The 25241-nt window shown below is 44.6% G+C and overlaps 2 protein-coding genes across 2 annotated transcripts in view; one reads left to right on the top strand and one right to left on the bottom strand.

Annotated features, from left to right (window-relative positions):
• Nucleotides 1-21088, bottom strand: part of taok3a (TAO kinase 3a) — a 43975-nt gene extending 22887 nt beyond the window's left edge. Inside the window, 2 exon segments of the mRNA XM_077561212.1 lie at nt 1314-1440; nt 20986-21088. Of these exon segments, the coding sequence (XP_077417338.1) occupies nt 1314-1440; nt 20986-21008 (150 nt within the window). The 5' untranslated portion in view covers nt 21009-21088.
• Nucleotides 15948-25241, top strand: part of ercc6l (excision repair cross-complementation group 6-like) — a 9418-nt gene continuing 124 nt past the window's right edge. The window contains exons 1-3 of the mRNA XM_077561210.1: nt 15948-16163; nt 18003-18059; nt 21639-25241. The exon at nt 21639-25241 is cut by the window's right edge and continues 124 nt beyond it. Coding sequence (XP_077417336.1) covers nt 16108-16163; nt 18003-18059; nt 21639-25200 — 3675 coding nt within the window. The 5' untranslated portion in view covers nt 15948-16107 and the 3' untranslated portion in view covers nt 25201-25241. The remainder of the gene's footprint in view (nt 16164-18002; nt 18060-21638) is intronic.

Below are 25241 nucleotides of genomic sequence, written 5' to 3'. Positions count from 1 at the left end.
AAAACAAAAGTTTGAGAAGGTTCCCTGGGTCAGCAGCATCTCTTATAAAGTTAACTGAACGTTTAAATAATGAGTTCTCTGAGATTAAAATGGTTTTAGATTTTCCTTTTGTTGACCGCCAGATTTGTGAAAAGGGCCGATACCGATTTTTGTCAAAAATCGGCGCCGATATTAGGTCTAGCCCTAATAATAATAATAATAATAATATTGGTCAGTCCAATGTGTGTGTGTTATTTTTAGAAATCACTGACCAAAGTAAAGTGTTGAAAATGGCTTGAAGAAACGTGTTTTTGGGGCTCTCCTGACAAGCGGCCATTTTGGAGGTCCAAGGTTCCGTTGGGCCCGACGCCAGCGTTATGCCACATTGGAGGCGATGGTGCAGCGCACGTCAGACGCAGTTCATACGAGCTTGACGCTGATGTGCGGCGTCTGCCCGGGCGGGACACAGCGTATGCGTGCGTGCGTCAGCATGAACAAACACTTGACGTATATCACGCACGCACGCACGCACGCACGCGCGTCGACCTTCGCCGGCTGCATCCGGCCCATTCCGCGGCGGGCAGAGAGATAGCGAGCGGGAAGCCAGATGAGACAGCATTTGTGCGCCTGCGCAGCCAAGCTAACTGGAGCAGCGGCCGCGCCGCGGGGTCCCGTGTCGCCTGGCGTGGGCGGAGGCCCATCTGAGCCCCGCCCACGCCATGACGGAGGTCAGCCACATGTCTGTTGCGGATTGAAAGCAAAGTTCACACAAAGTCGGACAGCATACGGGAGTCATTTTCATATCATTGGATCAATATCAGGCAAAACTGAATTTCCTTTCGCAAGTTAAGTCGCTCGACTGCGTAAAAAGTATTTGAGTTGGACTTTGCACCGATCTGATGGACCGGCTCGAAATCGGTCCATATTTGATCCAAAAGTGCCGATCGAGTGTCATGTCCTAATTTGCGCGATTGATCGATGTCTTTGTTGATGGGATCGGCAAAATAAGACATTACAGCAAAGACAAGCTGCTTCGATCCGCGGGTCGTTTGTGCCGACGTCGTGTGAGCCCGAAAGCTCGTCTATTTTTAGCCTGCTCGCGTGTCTTGTGAGCGGAAGGAAAGCCTTCGCGCTGGGAGGCGGAACGACGCCAAAGACAATAGAAGAAATTCCATTCAGAGAATAAACGATTCAAATATAACATTTGCAATTCCATACAAGTGTCAAAAGCAGTAGCTGGAGTTTTTTTTCCTTTTTTTTTCGAATCCCAACTTGATTGAATTGTATTTTTCTGCCCCATTCAGGCACCGCGTACATCGTGGTGGCGTGTTTACCCGTGTGTGAATGTAGCGCTGGCGGGACTGATTGGAGTCTTTTGTGTCCGTCTCTCGTTTCGTCCTCACTCGAAAGCCGAAGCGCATTCGACGCAGATGCTCCTCTCGGACGACATCGTTCTTCCTCCTGCAACAAGAAGGAACGACACGTTTGAAACGAACGCCGTCCGCGCTCCAGTAAGATGGCCGACCAGCAAAGTTGTCAAAAGTGGCGCGGCCTTGAACGCGTGCTTTCGCCGCTTTGATCCCCGCGTGGGCGCGCATTGAATAATGAAAGAAGTGCAGAGGACAGAGCGGGATAAAAATATATCTCTAAACGCGTGTCATGGATGTATAAAAATACAGAGCGGCGCCGCTGAATCATTTACAAGACAAACCAAGCCAGCGGGAAACTTTGCTTCCTCGCCTCCTTCTCGTCTTCTCGTCGGCCGGCAAAACCACAAGAAAGGAAACGCACACACAAAAAGTGCCAGGCCATCCGCTAGTCAGCCACAGCAGTTAGCTGGTTGATGCACTACTTAGCTAGCTAACTATCTAGTTATCCATTTGGTGTCAGTCTGTCCATCCACCGGCTAGCCAGTTATTTGATTTAGTTAGTCAGTCAAGCAGTCAGTCTATTCGCTAGTCAGCTAGTTAGTTAGCAAGCTAGTCAGTCTGTCGTCATCTGTCCATCCACTAGGTTAGCCAATTACTTTATTTAGTGAGTTGATTAGTTAGTCAGTCAATCCTTCTGCGAGTTAGTTTGTTTCTTCATTTTTCAAAACATCTACTACTAGTGAGTCAGTCCATCTGCTAGTCAGCTAGTTTGTTAGCCAGATTAGTTGGTTAGTCCATCAACTAATTAATGACATTGTTAGTCCATCTGTCTCTCTGTCTACTAGCTGTCCAATTACTTTGTGATATAGTTAGTTAGCCAGACATCGGGCCAGTCCATCTGCTCTCTCGATGGTTCATTCATTGAATTTGTTGATGATCCGGTCCAGCTGTGCCTTTGCTAGTTTGTCAGTGACTTGCTTTTGATCCATCCGTCTACTAGCTCACCAGCCAGTTCAAAGTAGCGAGTTCATTTGTTAGTAGTTTGTTCATTGGCCACTTCTTTGTTCATTTATTTGTTTGTTTGTTCCACAGTCAATCAGTCCGTCTACTAGTTGGTTAGTTTGTTCTTCAGTTTGGGTTTTTGTTATTTAGCTAAATAGTCAGTGGTTAAACAGTTTGTCCTTTAGTCCACTGGACAATTGTTAGATCTTCATTTGTGTGTTATTTGTCGACTTGCGTTTGTCGGATCTTCCATTAGCTAGCAAGTTAGTCTATTAGTACTGTACCGTCACGTATTAGCTTGCAGCTAGCGACGTTGCGTGGAGCTATGACGCTACTGTATAATGCTAACATTTCTTCACATGATTCCAGCGGCCCGGCCGACATTGCCGCAAATCCACCAACACGCTACATACGCTTAGCGCCATCTTGGGACGCTAAAATGACGAGCACGCCAGTTGCCAGTGGCTACAAGCGCGCTAATTAGCGCTAACCCGGCCAAGCAGACTGGACTAGTAAGATTTAACATCGGGGATTATCGTTTGGAACAGCTGCCGACAGCGCGATAAGAAAAATGAGGTCAACTGGTAACTGAGGAGGCGACGACGCTACAGTTTCAGGAAAGAAAAAAGAAGACAAAGTCAACACTGCTTTGTCTTACTGTACACCTGGCCAGGGACCCCCCAGCCCTAAAAACTAAAAAAAACACTGTCAACACTGACGCCACACCTTTGGATTGAAGCCGCTCATTATTCATTGTGAATTTCAGCTCTCGTATCCAAAATCAAAAGGGAAAATCTGCAGATATTTGCTTTTCTTGCGACCACCGGCAGTTTCAACCTCTTCAAACAAACAAACAAAAAAGATGTCAAGAAGAACTTGAATAATCATGAAAGGCAATTTGTGGAGCGCCTCTGGGAATCTTTTTCTCTTCTTGTTTGATTTCTTTCTGATGTTGAAGACCCTTGCACATACTGACTCAATTGCCCCCCCCCCCCCCTCTTTCATCCACAATTTGGAAATCTTTTTGGAGAACGCTCGTCCCCAAACCTTTGCACCATGCACCCACGTTGGCGCACCCACCTTGGCGCACCCACGTTGGCGCACCCGCTTTATCCTGCGGCCACCATTGAAAGAAAACAGATCAACCTTTTCTGTCAGGCCACCCCCACTAGTTACTCATTTAGTTGATTTTTTTGAGTTACTTTTTGTCAGTCAGTCCGTTTGCTACCAAGTTATGTATCGAAACCAGAGACCGTTTGCTCGGGTGATGTCACGGCTGAGGTTTTGGCGCCTACGTCAGATATGCGTGTCTTATCCAGGATCCTCCACGCGCTGGCTGGTGAGTCACGGCAGCCATACCAGCACTGAGGAAAGGGGCAAGGGGGGGGGTTCGAGTGTGCAAATGCCTTCTAAGCCTTTACACATGTATCCAAAAAAAGAAAAAGGCATGCATGAGCGTCACGTGATCAATCACGACCTTTAGTCATTTCATCAGCAAACAAGTGTGCGTGTGTTTGTGTGCGCTTTTGTCTTTGCTACATTGTGGGGCCCATACATGCGTGTTTTTCCAGATTTAACTATTTGTGGGGACTGATTTGAAATTGTTGGGACATTTTGGTGGTCCGCACAAGTTCAGACCTCTTTCTGAGGGTCAAGACTTGGTTTTAGAGTTCAGGTTTGAATTAGGTTAAGGTGGTTGAGACGAGGGGAAGGAATGGGGGTAAGCAATCATTTTTCATAGTTGGAGAATGAGATGTCCCCACGATGATACAAAGACAAGCGTGTGTGTGCGTGTGTGTGTGTGTTTTAAAGCCCACCAGGATTTTCTAATCAAGAGTCGCAGAAAGATTAATGCAGGCGCGCCCGCCCGAGTGAGCGTTGCCGAGCGAGTACGACTTTCACGACTATTGCTGCTTCTCGCTACTGCTCCCCTTTTGCAAAATTTATAACTTTTAACTTTCATTTAGAATTCACGGACAGCTATTTTGAGAATTATTTACGCAAACAGACAACTAAGTAACATCCGATAGCTTTTTTCCCCTTAAGAAATCATACCGCCTGGACCGATTAATCGGTTTGCCAATTTAATTGGTCAATATTACCTCATTTAAAATCCCCCCCCCGACCCACACACACACACACATCAGCTGATTTTTTGCACAAAACATTTTCTCCCTGTTGTCAAGTTCTGCCGGTTATTAATTAAGATCAATTCCCCATCATCGTTTGCTGGGTTCTGTGTGAAAAGGCACAGGAGTTGTGCGTGAAAACATAACTTTTGCTGGGTTCACAGATGCATTTCAAATTGAACTTGCATGAAAATGCTGCCATTTTGGGGGCTTTCTATCTGCGTGAAATGAGGCTTGTGCTCCTCAAGTGGGGAAAAAAAAGCCCGATGAAAGATGAGGGAAGCCCAAAGAGGAAACGCGCATGTCGGCCACTGAGTCATCTTTCTTGTCTTTTTGCCTCGTCGTCGTCATGGTGGTCGTCTTCAAATACATGCCCACGCCATCAATTATGTACACGGCGCAACAAAGGGCCCGCCAGGGTTGTGTGTTGTTGTTTTTTTTTTTTTGGGGGGGGGGGGGTTCTCTTCCCGGCCCCAGGAATTCGGCTTTTCATACCTTGTTACAGTCATCAGCTTCCCAAATGGATGCAGGAGCTCAGAACAACCTCCTGATCTCAATCTTCCACTCAGGGTGGGACTCGCGGTCCAAAATCAAATCCATGAAAGCAAAGCGCCATCTTGCTTGCCCGCTGCAACGACAGCAGCAGCGCAGCATCACAAACACCCTTTGAGGCCAAACATGACACGTTACAGCGTGGAAGCAGATAAAAATAGATTCCTATGTGGGTCATTTTCATACCGTTTGCTTCATAACGGTGACGGGGGGGAAAACAACACACACATTTTTGCAGCGTATGCAGTCCGGCTTTTCAAAAGTCTTTGGCCGTTTCATATGGGAGGCTACGGAAGAGGAGGGAAACCTTTGCCAAGATTCTCACTTTATTCTCACAATTCTCACGTTTAAAGTGCGAATTCTGAGATTATTCTGAAAATAAAGTGAGACTGACTTGAACGTGACAATCCTGACAAACTTTTTTCTCTCTCTCGTCACTTACAAATGCTGCTGTTGTCTTTTCTTTTCTTTTTTTTATTACGCATTATTACTATGACGACGATGATTAATTGCATCTTTCATTGATTCATTCAGCGGCTCGATGGTGAGCTAGTAAAAAAAAAATCCACTGGATGAATATTAGCCCAAAAACCAGGAAGGTTCGTGCATTAAGAACAAAATGGCTTTTTCTTCCTTATTTGTAGAAAAAGGAAGACGACGAAATGTGCGTGCGTGAAAATGTGAGATTGTTGGCGTCAGAACGCTTTTGTCACCTTATCCGAGCTCCTCATTCAGCTTATTCTTTAGGAAACGCTCGCTCGGAGACGCCATTGCGGCTGCAACGCCGCCACTTGGAAATCATTTGGATATTCTTGAAGAAGAAAACAAGGGATTTCTTGCCTCGACGTGCGCAAGGATCAATATCAAGAATGAGCATCAGTCACTTTGCTATCAAACTTGGCACCGACAGACACATTTTAAAAAAGAAAAGGTTTGGAGGTATTTGGAGCACAGAACCGGGTCAAACGGACCCAACATTCACATCAACAGACTCCAAGAAATGGATCATTCCAACATGTGTGCAATGAAAAACAATAATAATAAACCATAACAGTGTTTATTGAGAATGGCAAACATTCTGGGACAAAATAACCCATAGTATAATCATTTATTTGAAAAAAAAAAAATGCTACGAAATGTTTTATCAGCAGACAATAAAAATGATTTATCTTGACATTTTCAATTCAAATCATTTTTTGGAACATTAAACATAGCATGAGTCTAATTGACCCTTTTTAATGTTATGAAACGTGTCAATTAAAATGACTCACTTGGAAATATTTTCAATTTTTTTGGGCCATTTTCAGCAGTAAAAAGTTGAATGAATTTGATAAGGACATTATTTTTTGTATACAATGAATTCCTTGAATTAAAAAGGAACGCTTCCACTTGCTGTCAACTGAAGACGACCTCACCTGTGCGGAGGAAGTCAATCACGATTAACGACCAATCACGGCTCACCTGCTTTCTGGGTTTGGTCAGCAAACTCATGACCGACCTCATCAGCACGGGGGAGGTCGTCTTCAGTCCAAAGCAAGTTGGAACGTTTACTTTTTAAAGGAATTCATTAGACATGAAAAAATAATGACGTTATCAAATTCATTGTGGACAAACTATGAACTTTTTGCTGCTGAAAATGTCTCAATGAGTCAAGCAACCCTTTAAATGTTTATCGGAATGCTTTTGGAACATTAAACATAGCCCGGTTACATTGGACCCATTTCAATTTAAAATGAGTAGATTTTCGTGATGAAACTTTTTATCAACCAACAATAAAAAAAAATTTTAAAAAAAAGGGTCATTTTGGCATGTTTGCATTGGGAAATATTAATCATGAGCTTGAATTCCTTTACAGGGCACTTTTGGAACATTAAAAATAGCCCAGGTCAAATTGACCCATGGCAAAGTTAAAGAACTGCAAATATTAATATTTCACGATGAAACTTGTTAAAAATGGTTCATTTGAAATATTTGCAGTGAAAGCTTTTGTTTTTTGGAATGTTTTTTTATGATCAGATCAAGCCGAACAGAATTTGCCGTTTCTAAGAAAGCAACTTAACAGGATGGTTAACCATTTTTACAAGCCACTTGCGATCCTTTCAAAATATCGTGTCACGTTTTCATATCAAAGCTTTCCACAAGATGGTTTCATTCACACAAGTTCAGTCAGTAAACGTGCATTTAAATGGTCATGTTGTGGCGTAATCCACGCTTGCGGGCCGGGCCAGTAGCCCCCCCCCACCCGCTCCAATCGTGTCTGCAGCAACGGTGCGGCTTCCGCGGTGAAAAGTCAAAGTGACGCGTACGCGCCGGCACAATCCGCAATCTGGGCTTCCGCTGGCGCCGAGCGCGGGCAAATCTCCACTTGACCCCATGGAGGCCGTCCAGAGGCGGCATTAGGGCGGCGCCACGCGGCTTTGAGGAGGGAGGGGGCCGGGTTAGTGGGGAGGGTTGGTGCCCACGTTGCCTACAGACGAGGCAGCGTCAAGCCTTTGTGATGCTACTTGCCTTTAAAGGCTCCAAATCTACTCTCATTTTCTGCCAATATTAGCAAAAAAGTGAGTAATCCTGGACCTTCATTTGAAACCCGACCCAAATTCAACAGGCTAACCCAGGCATGAAACCCTAACCCTGACTTGAAACCCAAAATCAAGTTTACAACCCTGACTTTGAACTCTAACGCACACTCTAAAAACAGTTGGGTCAAAAACAACCCAGATTGGGTCAGAAAGGGACCCACCCAACTGCTTGTCTTAATCATTTCAACCAAAAAGTTGGGTCAAATAAATAACCCAGAAAACAATCCCAAAAATGTTTTTTCATACGCGATTGTCAAAATGAATAATCCCCCAAAATTGGGTTATGGAGTTCTCGTTTGAACCAACTTTGCGGTTTACCGTAAATGCATAACCCAAGATTTGGGGTTGGCCCCCAAAAATTGGAGTTGTTTTTTTTTTTAAATAAAAAAAAAATGATATCAAATGTGGTTGTTTGGCAGGTTGTTCATTTTATGACAGCGTATTATTGCTATTTTTTAGAGGGCGGGGCAATATTCCAAGAAAAAACTTGTCAATTTGTACGTTTATAAAGTGGCAAATTTGTGAGAAAAAACTCTCAAAAACTTATGAGAAATACACGTAGCGTAGTTATAGTGTAACGTGAGGATTGGTTGTTGCTTAATGGGACGCTTATGAAATGAAAAGGCAGGACGGAGACGAGTTTGTTCGCAATTGAAACTTTACTCGTCATTCACCGCAGCTCGAGCGACAACACTTCCTGATCAGCTGACTAACACTAACCAATCAGAAGCTAGCATACTTTAGGTCAATGCAAATCTGCCACTTTATAAAGTCACAAATTTGCGAGTTTTTTCTCTGAATATTGGCCGCCCTCTAAAAAAAAAATATATATATATTTATACGTGGCCCTAATACGCCGTCGAATCATTTGACCCAACTTCTTGGTTTAAATAAAGAAACCAAAACATTGGGTTTGTCCCTTTTTAACCCTTTTTTGGGGGTTATTTTTGAGCCAAGTGCTTTGAGAGTGCAGGTTTGAAACCGAAACATTCTCTGGAAGGCCCCTCGCTCACGAGTGACATCATCATTTCAAAGCTTATCGCTGTCTTGTAAAATGAAATCAATGGAAAAAAACAAACGAAAAACAAACAAGCTCCTTTGAAAAGGAAGCCCAGTCCGAAAGCGTCCCCTGAAGAGGAAGTTTTGCTTGGACCGAGCCATGTTTAGCGGTGCTACTGCTTTATTTTGTTGCTTCTTTCTACTTCCTGTTTTTGCCTCGTGACAGGCAACATCACAACAGTGCAAATGGTTTGACTTTGGAGCGGCTTTTTACAGACAACAGACGACGACTGGAAGACACGCAGCAACATTTACACTCACTTTGAACCGATTATGGAAAAGGATCAGAAGAAGAGCGTCTTTTTTATGGGGGGCTGCAATTACTTTGGCATCAGCTGTACTTGACCGCAGTAAAATGTCTTTCCAACCGTCGCTGGGACGGACCCCAAACACTCAACAAGCACTTGGTTAGCTTGCGCCGCTAGCCGCACACGACAGAATGACGCAAGAGTGTCTTCCGCGAGAGCGCTTTAGGCCGTTCCTAAAAATAGATTCCGGCTCAGTCGCCCTTGCATCACAAGTAGCAAACATGGTCGTCACGGTCGGCCATCTTAAGTCTGGCTGACGCGCTCCACTTGGCAAAAACAAAAAAAACACAGTGATGGTGGGATTTTGACGCCTTCTAAAAATAGAAGCTGCCCCACTAAACGATGATGACATCATGGAGACAGACTGAATTGGAGGGGGCTGGGGGGGGGGTCCTCATGTCGAGAGGGGTCGGCTTAGTCTAATGTGTAGATATCAAACCCGAGGCCTGAGTGGGTGGGGGGGGGGGGGGCTCACATCTGGCCCACCACATCATTTTCTGTAGTCCTGCCCGGTAAAGCTAATGCAGTTTCTTGGCTTCAGCCCCTCGTGCTAGCAGGTAAACAAGCAACCGGGAAGCTAGCTAGGGAGCTAGCTAGTTCGCACCTGGGGCTAAAGCTAATCTGTGGCAGGGTTTTGACTTTCTGGACCTGGATTTGCCAAACTCTGTTGCTGACTCAGATTTAGGGTTGACACTGACACATAACTCAGCTCAACTCCAGCTCCAAATCTTCATTTCAAACCAGAACTTCAAACCCTAAAACTGACTTGAAATCCTAAAACCAACGAATGAGAATGATTTGAATGCAGAACCACTTGAAATAATTGCTTTGCGCCACCTTAAGAAACAACAGGAAGTAAAAATTTCAGGTTGCACTAAATAAATTATTTCCATGAGTCAATTGGCAAATATCCGGTGCGAGAGATGACTTCATTTTTGGAAGTTCATCCAAAGTTTCTTCTTTTTTTTTTTTGTCTAATGTCGTCGTCTGGTGACGGCCTCCTTCTTCTACTAGCGCTAAACCCGATCACTGTGCAACATTAAGCCTGACAGGAAGGCTTGAATATTTCATGAGCTCTGCACGGCACCAACCAAAAAAAACAACAACAACAAAAACGAACAAACGGTAACGCTCAAATGCATTTTGTGACAAAAACTTGTGGGTTCTGCAGCGACCGGTCACTTTGCTAGCACTGAAACCCCGCCAGATGATTCAGCCATCAAAACCCAACCCTGTCTTGAAATCCCAACAACAGCAAAACGTCCCGGATATGCGCCGTGTTCGAGAGCGTCGTGAAATGGCCATGTGGCAAAAAAATAAAAAAATACTTTGGAAAATATTTCTGACCGTCTGGCAAAGCCACTTTTAGTCCGATGTCATTTTCAGATTTGTTTTCATTTACTGCTGGTTAGCGTGTTCCACGTTTTGGGAGGCTGTCATGATCAACTGCAAAAAATGATGTTGGTATTTCTCTTCTTTTTTTATTTCTCACACTTTTTCAGCATTCATCTCCTTCCACATAATTGACCCGATTCATATGGTTCCAATTTTGACATATTTCAAAAATTCACACCAAGGGAGCTAGTATTTTCCTCATTCCAAATAGTCAACGCTTTTGGCAAAATTCAACATTTTCAAGAGTTTCCCCATCACTTGTTTATCCTTCAGTCCCAATGACACATTTTCATCCTTCCTTCAGATCACAGCCTGATAATGATCCTGATCATTGAATCAGGTGTGTTGGAGTCAAGAAACCTCTCAAACCTGCAGGACTCGGGCCCTCAAGGACCGGACTTTGTCGCCACTGCTTCAGATCATTGAAATCACCTTGGGAACAATTTTCAACTTGCCAAGAATTCCCACTGACCAACAATTCTACATTTTCACCATTGCAATACGCACACAAAATTGTCTATCCGCAATGACACTTTCAAAATATTCCGCTCATTCAATTCACATGGCAAAAATTCTGATTTAGCAAAAATGGTTGCTCCCTCTAAACCATAGGTGTCAAACTTCGGTCCTGGAGGGCCGCCGTCCTGCAGGTCTTGGAGGTTTCCCTCTTCCAACACAAGCTGATTCCAATCAGCAGAATCATTATCAGGCTTAGGCAGAGCTTGCTGATCATATATCAGCTGTGTTGGAAATCGGCAAACATCCAAAACCTGCAGGACTGCCGGAGTTTGACACCTGTGCTCTAAATTGTAGGCCAGTCTCTTGGAGTCGGAGGAAAATGGAGGAAAATGGAGGAAAATAATTAAATAGCACCGTATCTGCGCCAGCCCACTGGGCATCTGCCCTGCATGACAGATGGCCAGTCCAGCCCTGGCTGCTTGCGACAATGGCGGAAACCTCGCAGTGACAGAAAACTGCAAAAGAAAAGAAAAGTCCGTTGCAAGGTCATTCATTCATACTTAAGACCGATCTTCACTGTGCGACCAAACAAGCAAGCAAGGCGACAGTAGACGTCGCGTGACGTCGACGTGCGCCGAATTCTCTCTCGCGCGCACTTCTTTCAACACCAAGGACAAAAACAACGGGCTCTTGCGCGCGCACGGCCCGACGTACGCTTGTGCCGCGCACGCGCGCGCACAGACGCTTCCGCCGCCTGTCGCTCACGCGCGCTCCAAAAGAGAGATGACGTCATGATTCCACGCTTTTACTACGATCGCGTTTACTTTGAAGGCGGCAAAGTCGATATAATGGCGCATATTGGGGGGGGGGGGGGTTGTTATGAATCAACGCCATCAAAGGCAAGGATTAGAGAGGTACATTTACGGTGTTGACAGAAAAAACCCTCGCAACGTACGCTTGTGAAAGCGCCACGGTGGTCCACGCATTTCTCACGCGGACCCACATCTTCATCTTCATCATCATCATCATCATCATCATCATCATCACCACCACCACCTGCTGTCACGTTCTCTCCGTGCGTGTATCAAACTCACCAGCAGAACTACCCAGCGACGCGTCCTTGCCCCTTCTTCCCCCCGGCGAGAGGTGCCACCTCGGCGGCCGCGGACGAGGAGCAGGTACCCCTGAAGCCCAAGCAAGCCCCGGCCACGGTCACGGCCGCGGCTGTCACCAGTCAGCCGACTTGAACGCGAGCCGCGCGCTAAATAATCCTCCAAATATGATCCGAGTAATCCGAAGAAGAGTCAACGGCGGCGAAGTTGCCGCCTCCGAGCGCAGTGACGTCGATTTAAAGACTCCAAGTGACCTAGCGTTAGCATTAGCTAGCGGCTAATCCGCGAGAGTAGGAAGTGTCAATCACGCACACACCCCCGTTTGTTCCCCTCTTCCCCTTTACCCGCAGACTTCGAGGGGGAGGAAGAGAGAGCTGCTCACCTTGCGTGGGGACAAAGTCGTCGTGGTGTGAGCTAAAAGGACTAAACATGAAGCAAAAAGGGAAAAAAAAGAAGTCTCGAGGGAAAAATGTCAAGTGTGATTGCTTGGACTTCCTGACTGATGATAGCGGGAAGCCCTCAGTTTGATTGACACGCACGCGCGCGAATGAGACGACTTAAAGTGCATTTGTAGGTTGAAAAAAAAACACGATTAAAAGGACATTATGTATGAATAAGTCTTCTTACCTGCTATCCGTAGCACTTAAAGACTTATCTGCGTCGTGTGCGTGCGCGCGTGAAACTTCAAATGGGTCCCCTCAAATGCAATGCTGTCATCTGTTGGTCGTATTTGGAACTGAAACTACTCAAGTTGTTTGCTTTGGAATGTAACGTGAACTCCGCATTTTCACAGTCCGGCATTTGCGGATGCACAGATTTGCGTTTTTGTTTTTATAATTTAAGCACAATCTTAGGACATGCTGGTGCTAAGGAACTATGTGGGTCATTGCAGAATTGGAGGACATTTTACGTCCCACCCATCAAATTTTAAATAATCTCTGGAGTTTCCGAGTAAATTTACTTGTCTTGAGAGCAAATCTAAAAAAAAAAAACATAAGAGAAAATAATGCTTGAAATTAGTTTAAAAATATATCAAATAGGTCAACCTAAAAGGACATTTTTCTCTTTACATTGAACAAATTGAATCTCCAAAAAATAACCGTTAAAAGAAATGTATTATTGATTTTGTTGTTGTATTATTTGTTTCATTGTTGTCTCTTGTAACTATGGGAACATTTTTTTTAGTAAACATAATACTGTATTACAAATAATTTACACTTATTTTAAGTCTCTTAAATTGATAACATAAGAAATGTCAATCAATAAATCAGAAGAACTCTTAAGAGAAGATTTGAAGGGACAAAAGTGGGATCACGTATTTACAAATGACTTAAATAATGCCAATAATTCCTCCATGACCACAATCATAAATTCATATGATAAATATTGCAAAAAGATTCTAATTCATGTACAAAGCAGAAAAAAACTTCTCACAATCCATGGATGACAAATGGGTTGAAAAATGCTTGTAAGAAAAAAAAGATCTTCAATATAGAATGTTTCTCAAACAAACAAAAAAGATGCAGTCCAGGTATAAAAAAATATAAAAATAAACTTGTATCCATCCTGAGAAGACAAAAAATTGATTACTTCACCAAATTACTAGAGAAAAGTAAAAGTAGTACAAAAATACCTGGGGTATAAAAAAACACAGTCTTGAATAAAGGCAAGACAAAATCAGTCTCTCCAAACTGTTTTATTAAGGACCACTTGGTAATTTATGATCAAGAGGAAATTGCAAACCAATTCAATGACCACTTTGTGAATATTGCCCCAAGGTTATCCCAAAATATCCCCAACGGAAATATGTTCAAAATTTTGCTAGTAAAAAATCAAATGTCTATAGATATGAATATGTCGCTGATAAAACAAATCATTATATCATTATAGAGCCTTTCACGTATATCTGTAATTTATCATTTATAACAGGAATTTTCCCAGAACAAATGAAAATAGCAAAAGTAGTCCCACTCTTCAAAAAAGGAAGTAAGAATGATGTTTTTTTTTTAAATTCAGGCCTATATCTCCACTCTCATAGCTGTCTCAAATATTGGAAAAGTCGTATGCGACAAGATTAAATCAATTCTCAGATAAGTATAACATTTTAAGTAAGAGCCAATATGGCTTTTGCTCCAATCACTCAACCAACATTGCATTAATGCAGTTAACTGAAGAAATTTGCACAGCAAAACATGTTTAAGTAAGCGTTTTTGTGGATTTACAAAAGCATTTGACACCTTAGATCATTAAATATTATTGCATAAATTGTTTAAATATGGTATATGAGGTGTTGCACATCAATGGGTTGCCAGCTATTTAAAAAGTAGAAAACAGTGTTGAATTCAATAGTAGGCTATCAAAACAGTTATGAAAATTGTGGGGTGCCCCAGGGATCAATTCTGGGGCCAGTACTTTTCTCCTTTTTTTTCTTCATGTGAATGATAATAAAAACCATTTCGAAATAGTTCAAATGTATTTTGTTTGCAGATGACACCACCTTGTTTTATGCCGGGAAAAATAGATATCATGTATTACAAGTAAGAGAGAATGAGTTCAAGAATATTATGAAGTGGTTCAATGCTAACAGACTGTCTATAAATATTAGGAAAAAAAGATTGATGATTTTCAGTTGTAGAAATATGGATGTGGAAGCAACACTGACCATGCAAGGCATTGAAATAGAAAGAACTAATGAAATCAAGTCATTACTGATGAACATTTAACATGGAAAGCGCATATAGAATATGTCTAAGGTATCACAAACCCTAAGTAGCCGGGTTACACAAGGTCAAAGAATCATTGAACAAAAATGTTTTGTTATTCTATAATTCATTGATTGTTCCATACCTGAGCCATTGCATTGAAGTGTGGGGATGTCCAGCCAAAACCTACACTGAATCCATCTTTCTTTTACAGAAACGTGCTATTCGTGTTGTTCGCGGTTGTGGATACGGAGGCCGCACTAACCCATTATTTGCACAACTAAAAACGTTAACATTTATTGAATTGATGGCGTTTAACCGCCTTCAAAATATTGTACAAAGCCCATCATGAAATTGTAGCACTTAATATTCAAACTAAATTTATCAAATGAGAAAGTGGGTACAAATTAAGAGGATCAGACATTTTTACCAAACCTAAATACAGAACAAAACAAAAAGAAGGATGTATTTCAGTCTGTGGAATAATCTGGATTGTAAAACAAAATCTTCTCGGCCTATTTGTATATTTTTTTGTAAAGCATAATAGCACAATTACTGCAAAAAAAAAAAAAAAAAAATATATATATATAGCACAAGGACACACAGTTGAATTATTTTGAAGTAACACTGAAAGCGAAAATTTGTGTTGTTCTTTTTGTGTGTGTTTTTTAGTTGATCAGGGGCAGACAAAACAAGTTTTAACTTCTTTCTGTCCCCTTTATCTATTTTTTGCTTGACTTTTTTAAAATATTGCTTTGAATTTGAATATTGCTTTATATTGTCTTTTTTTGTTTAAAAATGAATGAAATAAATTGATTGATTGAATAAATCAATAATTGCTATTCATGCAGAATTAAAAACCACAACTCGTGGATATCTTTGTTTGAAATGTAATAATTATGTTGTATTTTCAACCCCCGCCCCCATGTGTTGTATATTTTTTGTAAAACGTGAATTGGATTGCTTGATCTTTGTGTCATACGGCAGTTTTTGTTTGTTTGATAACATCAGTCTCTGGTTTTGATATTGTGTCGTTTTGTAAATTGAGGTTTGAGGTAAATTGATTTTTTTTTTTTTAATAAAGATAAATACATAAATAAAACATTCACGAAACAGTCAACAGTAGCGAGATCTTTTATTTATTTGTTTATTTTTGCTTTCTTTATTCATTCAAAGCCCAACATCCAATTCAAAAGCAGACGTTCAGCAGCACCGGCGCCGAATTTTATTGGCTGGGCTCGATCCCAACGTCCCGCCTACACAAAGTCATCCTTGGCAAGGATTGGACAACGTCAGTTCGACGTCACTACGTCGCCTACGCGTGCGAGTTTGAGGGAATTGGCGGGGGGAAGGAGTCGCGCTTCGAGAACAATTCACGCTCCTTTCTTTTCTCCTTGAGTTTGATATCGTCAACAAAGTTGTTTAAGGTTTTCCAGCCTGGTACAAGACGAAGCTTCAGACATGAATGGAAATCATCCCAACGGCGACGTGGAGGAGCTTGGCGACAAGCTGAACAAGTAAGATAAGTTTTCGCTTTCCGGGTTAGCATAAAACAGCAGCAAATTAGGCAGATGGGCGTACTGCAGTCAGTGAGAAGGAAGAAACGAGGCCAGTTGTCCTCGGCGTCAGCGTCAGAGAGGAGGATGAAGAAAGTAGACTTCCATGGAAAAGGTTGTGGCGACAAGTAAATAAGACAAGCCCAAAGGAAAAGAATACTAAGCAGGAAATACCGTATTGGCGCAGTCTGCGTGACGTCACGACGACGCCCGCTATTTCGTTTGGCAACTCGCCAGCCATCTTGAAGGGGGCAAGCGCTTGTAAACATAATCACCGCAATTCTTATATTTCAGCTGTGTTTTCGTTCTGCATAGTTTTTGACTATCGTGACATATTGCCTACAGATACTAGGGGAACAAAACTCAAAATTAGTGTGCATTGGCTTGGAAAGAGTAAGAGAAAATGAGCCCTGCTTTCCTTAGGCCTGCATTGTTTTTAACTAAACATAAATATTGTTTCTGATGTTTGCACTATATTTCATTTCATTCAATATTTGTGTCGTCCTCATTTTTGTGCAATAAAATGTGTACTTGAAAATTATATTATGTAGTTTTATCTGCCACCCCACTGAGCCATACACGTCTATTAGATAAAGACTAGATATACAAGTTTAGACTGAAATTAGCCCGTCCATAATTGGTCTTTATTTTAGCCCGAATCTAGACGACACAATTAATCAAGTAAATATTAAATAGGAAATAAATAAAAAAATAACTAGGTTGTATAAATGATGGCAAAATGTTGGATTACTCAGTTTTAAACAGTCACAGATTAATATACTGTGTAATTTATATTAAGACTTGATTTAGACGTCTAAATCAAGTTCTCATTTCAACTGTCATTAGACTAAATCCGGACGATAGAATGAAATACACTGAATAATGTGTATTGACAAAAACAAGTACCGGTAAATAAATAACTGCACAACTGGATCATCAATGTCAAACAAAATGCCAGATCGCACGATTCACGAATAAAGCAGCCAAACACGAATATGGGCATTGGGCGTACGAGAATGTGCTGGACTGTCATCAGCGGGTCTTTATAACGCTATGATGCCTCCCCACAATAAGCATGACATTCGTGATACTGAAAAAACACGTGATGTGAATTGTCATCCTGGAACGACATCAAGGTAAGGATCACAGGTTACATTTGGTCCCTTTTTTAGACAACCTGATTTTAACGTTCAATTTTGACAACTTTCATTTCTTTTAATATTGGTTTGTTGTGAATAATATGTGTTTAACAGACATCTATAAACATCTAATGGAGATTACATTTGGTATAAAAGTGAACGTCTAGCAAATGTCTAAATCTAGACGTCTATTAGCGTTTTTGTAAACGTCTACGAATAGACGAGGGGTCTAGACGTAAATGTCTAAGCTTAAACGTAAAAAAAACCTTTCGTTTTTAGACCATTTGTAGATCATTTTTAGCCTAGAAGTCTAAGTACCATTTAGACGTCTTTTAGACCGAAGAATGCTCGGTGGGACTTGACCGCAAATAATAGGAGAAAAGAAATGAATGATAAATCAGAAATGAAAAGTACCATTTACTGTTAGAAGACTTGAAAATTTAATTCCCAACAGAGCACATCTCCAGCAACAGATAAGATTCCAAATGCAACCAGTGTTTCCAAAATCAGACATGAGGAAGTTAAGCAGGAGGTTTAGTTGGGCAGAGGTTATTATAACACACACACACACACCGTATAGGACATGCACAGTAAAATGCATAATAACAACAGTATAGCAGCTGTCTTGGTTCAATGTGTGACTTTGTTGGCGTCCTCTCAGGTTTTTGTCCATGGAGGAGGAGGAGGAGGAGGAAGAGGACATGAAAGTCTACCACAGGTAATGAAGCACCGTTTTGTTTAAAGTAGCAGTTCATTGACTCCCGAGTGCTTCAACGTAGACATTTTTCGAGTTGCGGGCCGTGGCTTATTTTTTGTATTTGTTTCGAGTTGCGAGCCAAACTTGGAGTTTACATTCAACACAGCAATACTAGAGCTGTGGTTCTCAACTGTTGCCATGGCAACTTGGCACCCTGTGTGGGACGGGATCTACATTTTCCTATTGACACCAAGTCGCAGCCCACACTTATGTCAATCAAGAACAATAAATAAAATTTAAAAAATAAAAAAAAATGCCTTTGAAAATATGTATGGCATTTTTTAAAACATACGCAAACACACCAACATAGTAGTACAGTCACAATGACTTTAAATGAATGAATAATTGGTTGATTAATTTCATACTCCTATTCCAGCAGGATTGGCAACAGGAAGATGCCAACCCTAATGAAATTCCACTTAGATTTGCCCTGGGCTGTGATTGGGAGCATTTATATTCCATTTGGTTTCATTGTAATTGGAATACGACGCTCCACATGAATGTGACTAGTAATTATCTGTATGTTGAATCAGTGTAGGACATTTGTAAGTAGCTCCTTCGACTTGGAGCAAATAAGGATCCACATTTCCCCCCATTTTCTGACATGTTACAGACTCAAATAGTAACTGAATAATAATTTGCTTGTGCGTTTTCTGCACCGTCAATTTGAAGCAATGTCCTGTTTTTGAATAATGAAGGGATAGAAGTTCAATCTGATGAATATTTTTTTTAATCAGCAGATTAATTGATTGTTTCCGAAAGATCGGTAGTTGTAGCTCTAAAATAGGAAACTTTACACCGAATCCACGTGAGCGTATCGGCGGATCACCCTCAGTGACGATTGATTGTCATCCATATTGACAGCTAAGAAGCCTGATTGAATTCCCCTCAACTACTGTACACACTACAGATTTTAACAGTACTACAAAATGGCTATTGCTAAATACTATAGCCCCGTTTCCGCTTCAGGACATTGGGTATTAGGGAGGGGGGCGGGACTTACACAGGAGCCGTCCTCTCAGCCGACCCACTTCTGGCCGTGTCTCCACTGCAGAATACGACCCAGTCTCGCGACCTCGCATGTTTCGATCGACGCGTAATTGCTGTGCGACGGTTTCTCCCGTGACGTCATCCGAGTACGGCGCAAAGATCAGAACAACAATGAAGAGGAAAACGTCAGGCGGACCACCTAGAATCACCCGTCAAACACTGGAAAAAAGATGACACTTTATGTTGATAATAATCTGCACGTGCACAAATCTTTATTTGTAATACAATTATTTATTTATGAGTTATCGCTTATTTCCAAATAGTTCAAGGGACCACATAAATACAAATAAGAGTTCCAAAGTTGAATAAATCAGACAATGATGGCACAGCACTCGGTGGTTAGGGGGTACTTGGCTGAACGTTTTTTTTTCACAGGGCGTACGTCACTGAAGAAAGGTTGAGAACCACTGGTTTAACCAATCGGCGCTGGAGCCCAATCGGGAGCTTTTCGGGCCAACGGCATACCTACCCTTGAGTAGGACATCCGTCCGTTCCCGTGTCAGTCCCTGTAATGGCCCGGTCGGGAACGCTCCTCAGTGGGGACACGCGCATAAATTTACCCTGAATTGATTCAACCAGCCAAGTCATGGCTGCTAAAGTTCAATTGAATTAACGGGATTTTCTCACAGAGAAAGATTTTCAGAAATGGTCAGACAAAATATTCACTTAATGCGACAGAGCTCGGAGCGTGCATGAATAAATAGACCCTTCTAGCTGATGATGTCACTGCTTAGCTACCGCTACGCCTCTTGGAGGACAAGCCCCCCCCCCCCATAAGAAATGAATGGGCAGAGCTTGATTTTTGGTGAGCGTTTTCATTAAAAGGTGGGACATATGTCAAGTGTCACAAAAAACGTCCCGAGTAGGGCACTACATCACTGCGACTCATTGGAACCAGCCGTTTGGAGCCGCTAGCTACAAAAAATGCAGTTGGTTGGAGGGCAAAGTGGAAGTGGAAGCTTAAGGTATGTTGTTTTTGGTTGAAACGATACCTGTCGTCAATCACTACTTTCTTTTTCTTTTCTTTCTTTTTTTCTTAAGAGCTCAGTGTTGTTCATTCGGTAATTTTACCGATTTGACATGTCATCGTCATTGCTCTCTTTTCTATTTTTATTTTATGTGTGCGTGTGTGTGAGTGTGTACTCGTTAGTTCACCTAAAACCTATTAAAAATCCCATACCGTTCACCTAAACCGAATACTTCAGAATCCAGCTAGAGCCGTGAAAAGAAAGAAAAGTGAAATCCAGCACCGACCAGACACGACCTACGACCCACCGGGTCACCAACCAGAGTCTTTCACCAACCCCAGAAACATCTAAATTCCAACAAATGAGGAAGACCTCGAGAGACCAAAGGAGAGACTGAGGAAAGGAAGGAAGGACAGACGAAGCCGAGTGAGATCCACAGACATCGGCCTCCACCGATTCAACGACCAGAGGAAGAAGCAGATTGTGTTTGAATTTCGATAGATGCTGGTGTGGTGGATCTAGCATGCATGAAAACCTCCACCAAAGAGGGGAGCCGTCGACCCCGGCCAGGACAGAGCAAGTACAACCCCCCAGGGCCCCCCAGGCCACGGCAGCCCCCACGGCAGCGCCAAGGGGCAGCGCCAAGCGGCAGCGCCAAAGCGGCAGCGCCAAAGGCCAACCCCCGGGCCCCGCAGGGGCCACCGGCCGGAGATCAAACCCAGGAGCCAGGAGCGCCCCCCAGCCCAACACGGCCCGCGCCCCCAACCCAACGCAGCAGGACGGGGCACGGCAGGCCCGCCGGGCACCCCACCGGCCAAATCAGAGGTTAATGTTATGACCTACTGTATATGAAAAAGAGGGAAAACTACCTGATATAAAATGATCCGAGCATATCCTCGAAATTCTTGTGGGCGAACAGCAGTCGTCGCGTCGTAGGTTCGCTAGCCACCGTCCACGTCTTTCACTCCTCACTGTCTTCCGCCTGGTTTAGAATCACGGCCGGCAGCCGAAAGAATGATCTCATCTCTCTTTGAGCGATTAGAGCGTCCGTAGTCCGCGCACAAGTTGACCATAACATTGGTCACTGCTTTATCCCCTCTTTGGCCTGTTTTCTAGGTCACACTGATTGTTTTCTCATTCACTCAAATTGACGCCATGTCCTCCATTGCAACGTGACGTCACACTAGAAGGGTCTATATGTTATTGACATCTATTTGTATACAACATGTTAAAAGGCAGTTTTAACATCCTAGCGTGTATCCCCTGCCTGTCCTGTTACTTTCCACTAGAGGCTGCAGTGTAAATGTAGCTACTAAGCTAGCGCAGCACGAGTCTTTATGACAACATCCATGGATGAAGGCCCTAATCCGTGTTTGAGTTGTGGCTGAGCGCAAGCTCTGGTGTGATTGCTCCTCTTGCTCTTTGATGTAATGATGTCACATGTTAGTGATGTCACAAGTTAGTGATGTCACGTGCGGGTGAGCGCTTCAGAGTGGCTGTGCTGACTTTCCTTTGCTTGCAGACACGTCCAAGACGGAAAAGATGCGGCCCGCCAAGGAGAGATGAGCAAAGCTCTGGAGCTCTTCAAGATGGCCTACAACATTCACCGCAGTGACAAGCTGCAGAAGCGAATTGGGAAAATTGAGGACTTTTTGGCACAGAATTTAGAGGACGACGACGACGACGAGTATGTGGACGTCAACAACTGCGGCCTGAAGCTGTACAAGCAGCTCTACGACAAACTGTACGACTACCAGAGGGACGGCGTAGCCTTTTTGTACGGCCTCTACAAGGATGAGCGCAAAGGTGGGATTCTGGCGGATGACATGGGCCTGGGCAAAACCATCCAGGTCATTTCCTTCCTGTCAGCAATGTACGACAGTGAGCTGATCAAGCACACCATGCTGGTCATGCCCACCTCGCTCGTCACCAACTGGACAAAGGAGTTAAACAAATGGACTCCAGGCATGCGGGTCAAAGAGTTTCACGGCGCCAGCAGAACCGAGCGGACCAAGAACCTGGAGAAGATCCAGAAGAGGAGCGGCGTGATCATCACCACGTACACCATGCTCATGAACAACTGGCGGCAGCTGTCATCTTACCAGGGCCGAGAGTTCAAATGGGACTACATGATCCTGGACGAGGCCCACAAGATCAAGACCAGCACCACCAAAACGGCCAAGAGCGCTTCCGCCATCCCGTCCAAAAACCGAGTGCTGCTCACTGGCACCCCTGTCCAAAACAATCTCCGAGAGATGTGGGCTCTGTTCGACTTTGCCTGTCAGGGAACTCTGTTGGGCACGGCCAAAACCTTCAAAATGCAGTATGAGAACCCTATCACTCGCGCCCGCGAGAAGGACGCCACTCCAGGAGAGAAGGCCCTCGGGTCCAGGATGTCGGAGAACCTCATGGCGATCATCCAACCATACTTCCTGCGCAGGACAAAGGCTGAAGTGCAGACTCACAAAGACGCTACGCGAGATACTGCCCAGACTGAGAGTGCGGGAAAGAAGAAGTCAAAGCACTTTGGGGCCAGAATGCCCTCACTGACCAGGAAAAACGACCTGATTGTGTGGACGTACCTTAGCGGCATACAGGAGGACATCTACTGGAAGTTCATTTCCCTGGAGCACATCAAAGAACTGCTTATGACGTCCAGGTCGCCTCTCGCAGAGCTGACCATTCTAAAGAAGCTGTGCGACCACCCGAGGCTTCTCTCTGCCCGAGCCACCACCACCCTGGGTCTCAGGGAGGCTCGGCAAAGTGCCGACGACGACGACGATATGAGCAGTCAGAGTATCGCCAACGTTCCCGATGAAACTTTGATAGCCGAATCCGGCAAACTGGCTTTCTTGGTTACTCTCCTCAAGCGTCTCCGGGATGAAGGCCACCGCACGCTGGTCTTTGCCCATTACAGGATGGTGCTGGACATCCTCCAGCGCATCCTGAGGAACCAAGGATTCAAAGTCCTGCGTCTGGATGGCACTATCACGCAGGTGGCGGAGCGGGAGCGACTCATCACCCTCTTCCAGACGAACAGCAGCTACTCGGTCTTCCTTCTCACCACCCAGGTAGGCGGTGTCGGCATCACCCTGACGGCGGCTGACAGGGTGGTCATCTATGATCCCAGCTGGAACCCGGCGACCGACGCCCAGGCAGTGGACAGGGCATACCGCATCGGCCAGACAAAGAACGTGGTCATCTACCGACTTATCACGTGCGGCACAGTGGAGGAGAAGATCTACAGACGGCAGGTCTTCAAGGACTCGCTGATCCGACAGACCACTGGAGACAAGAAGAACCCGTTCCGCTACTTCAGCAAGCAGGAGCTACGGGAGCTCTTCAGCCTGGAGGACACCAGGTCCTCCTCCACACAGATGCTGCTACAGTCTCTGCACGCCAAACACCGAAGCAGTGACCCCGACCTGGACATGCACCTCGCCCAACTCCACACAATGGGCATGTTCGGAATCTCCGATCATGATCTCATGTTTTCCCTCAACGTGGACCTCGACGAAGATCTGCAGGACCAAGAAGAGCAACAGTACATTGAAGGGCGGGTCCAGATGGCCCAGGAGCTGGTGAAGGCCGAGTCAGATCTGCACATGCAGTTTGCGACCATCTTGGAGTCCAACACCAAGCCAGCGTGGAGACGGAAGTCGGCAAGTGAGCGCGAAGAACCGTTGAAAGAGAAGAAAAGTAGCAGGACCAAATCCAATATGACATGTGCAGCACGCCACAGCAATACATCATCAGCCCGGGTGGACCTAGACCGATCTAGTGACAGCAAGGGGGGCGGCCATCACGGTCAGAAGAGCCCAGTCAATCTCACCGGGAAAGAAAGCCCGTCCCTCGGAAGACAAGAAAACCTCATCGTAAACAGACAGACTTCCTTGAAGCAGGAGACGAGTCGGGTGTTCCGAGAAGGGGGAAGTCAGGAAAGTGTTAGAGAAGGAGGTGGTGCTGATGACGGAGAAGTTCCTCCAGTTGTTCCTCCAGATTATTTTACGCACATGGGTGCAAAAGAAGACACCTCAAACTTGGATGGGAATGTGACGCAACCCCGCCGGAGCAGAAAACTGTCTGGTCTGCAGGCGTCCACGTCCAGCTTGAGAGTGGAATCCTGGTGCAGAGTGAGCGACAGCGGCTCTGAGCTGATGGATGGAAACTTCAACCTCCAGCTGGAGGAGAGCGATCTCTCCTACCAGGATGACGAGAAGAAGCTTCTTTCGCAACTCCGACTGGAGAAGAAAGATATCCTGTACCAGGATGACGACGGCAAGCTCCTGTCACCAATTCAGTTGGACGAGGAGAGCGAGATCATATACCTGGATGACCAGGAGGAGGAGAAGCTGCTGTCACAGCTTCAGATATCAGGATCCTTCGATGTGGGCAAGTCCCTGACGGAGAGGCAGCTCGGACACAGCATGGATGAGTCTATCATCGGTGCTACCAAGAAGAAGCCAATGCCCATCGTTTACGACAGTGACGAAGTAGTAGAGGTGGAGGAGGAGGAGGAGGAGGTCTTGCCACAGTCGTCGAAGGCTGCGTTCAACAACTTCCCGCTGCGTGGATCGTCCACGCCAAGAGCATCACCGCTCCTCGCTTCTCGAAAGAAGGGGAACGTGTCGGTGGCATCACGCCGCTCCCTCGTATACTCTAAGGAGACTTCCGTTCGCTCTTCTGACGAGGAAGACGTGAGCGCTGAGATGGAGGACAACACCGGAGAGGCTCAGAACTCAGATGATGACGAAGTTGAGGAGGAAGAGGTTGAAGAAGTAGAAGAGGAGGAGGAGGAGGAGGAGGAGGAACCCCGAAGCAGCCGCCTGGAAGAGTCAACCAGTGAGCCCGAGCTGGCACCCTCCGAGAGGCTGGAGCAGTGCGCCGCCAAGACGACGGCGGCGGCGGCGGAGGAGTGCGTCAGCGCCTACGAGTCGCTGGTGACACAAGGCCGCGAGTCGTTGAAGCGAGGCAAACACAACGAGGCTCTGGATTTGTTCCTCAGGGCTATCGACATCAGGCCCGGAGACCCTGAAATCCAGGCCTTGACCCTCCGGCTGTACCGAAAGCTCAATCGCTCATAGTCTCCGAAGAATGTTCAAATGTTCAGTACATACAGTTTTGC

The sequence above is a fragment of the Vanacampus margaritifer genome, chromosome 3, assembly GCF_051991255.1.
Source record: "Vanacampus margaritifer isolate UIUO_Vmar chromosome 3, RoL_Vmar_1.0, whole genome shotgun sequence".
In the NCBI taxonomy this organism is placed as follows: domain Eukaryota; kingdom Metazoa; phylum Chordata; class Actinopteri; order Syngnathiformes; family Syngnathidae; genus Vanacampus; species Vanacampus margaritifer.
The sequence above is the reverse complement of the archived record's forward strand: the minus strand, read 5'-3'. Positions and strand labels throughout refer to the sequence as shown.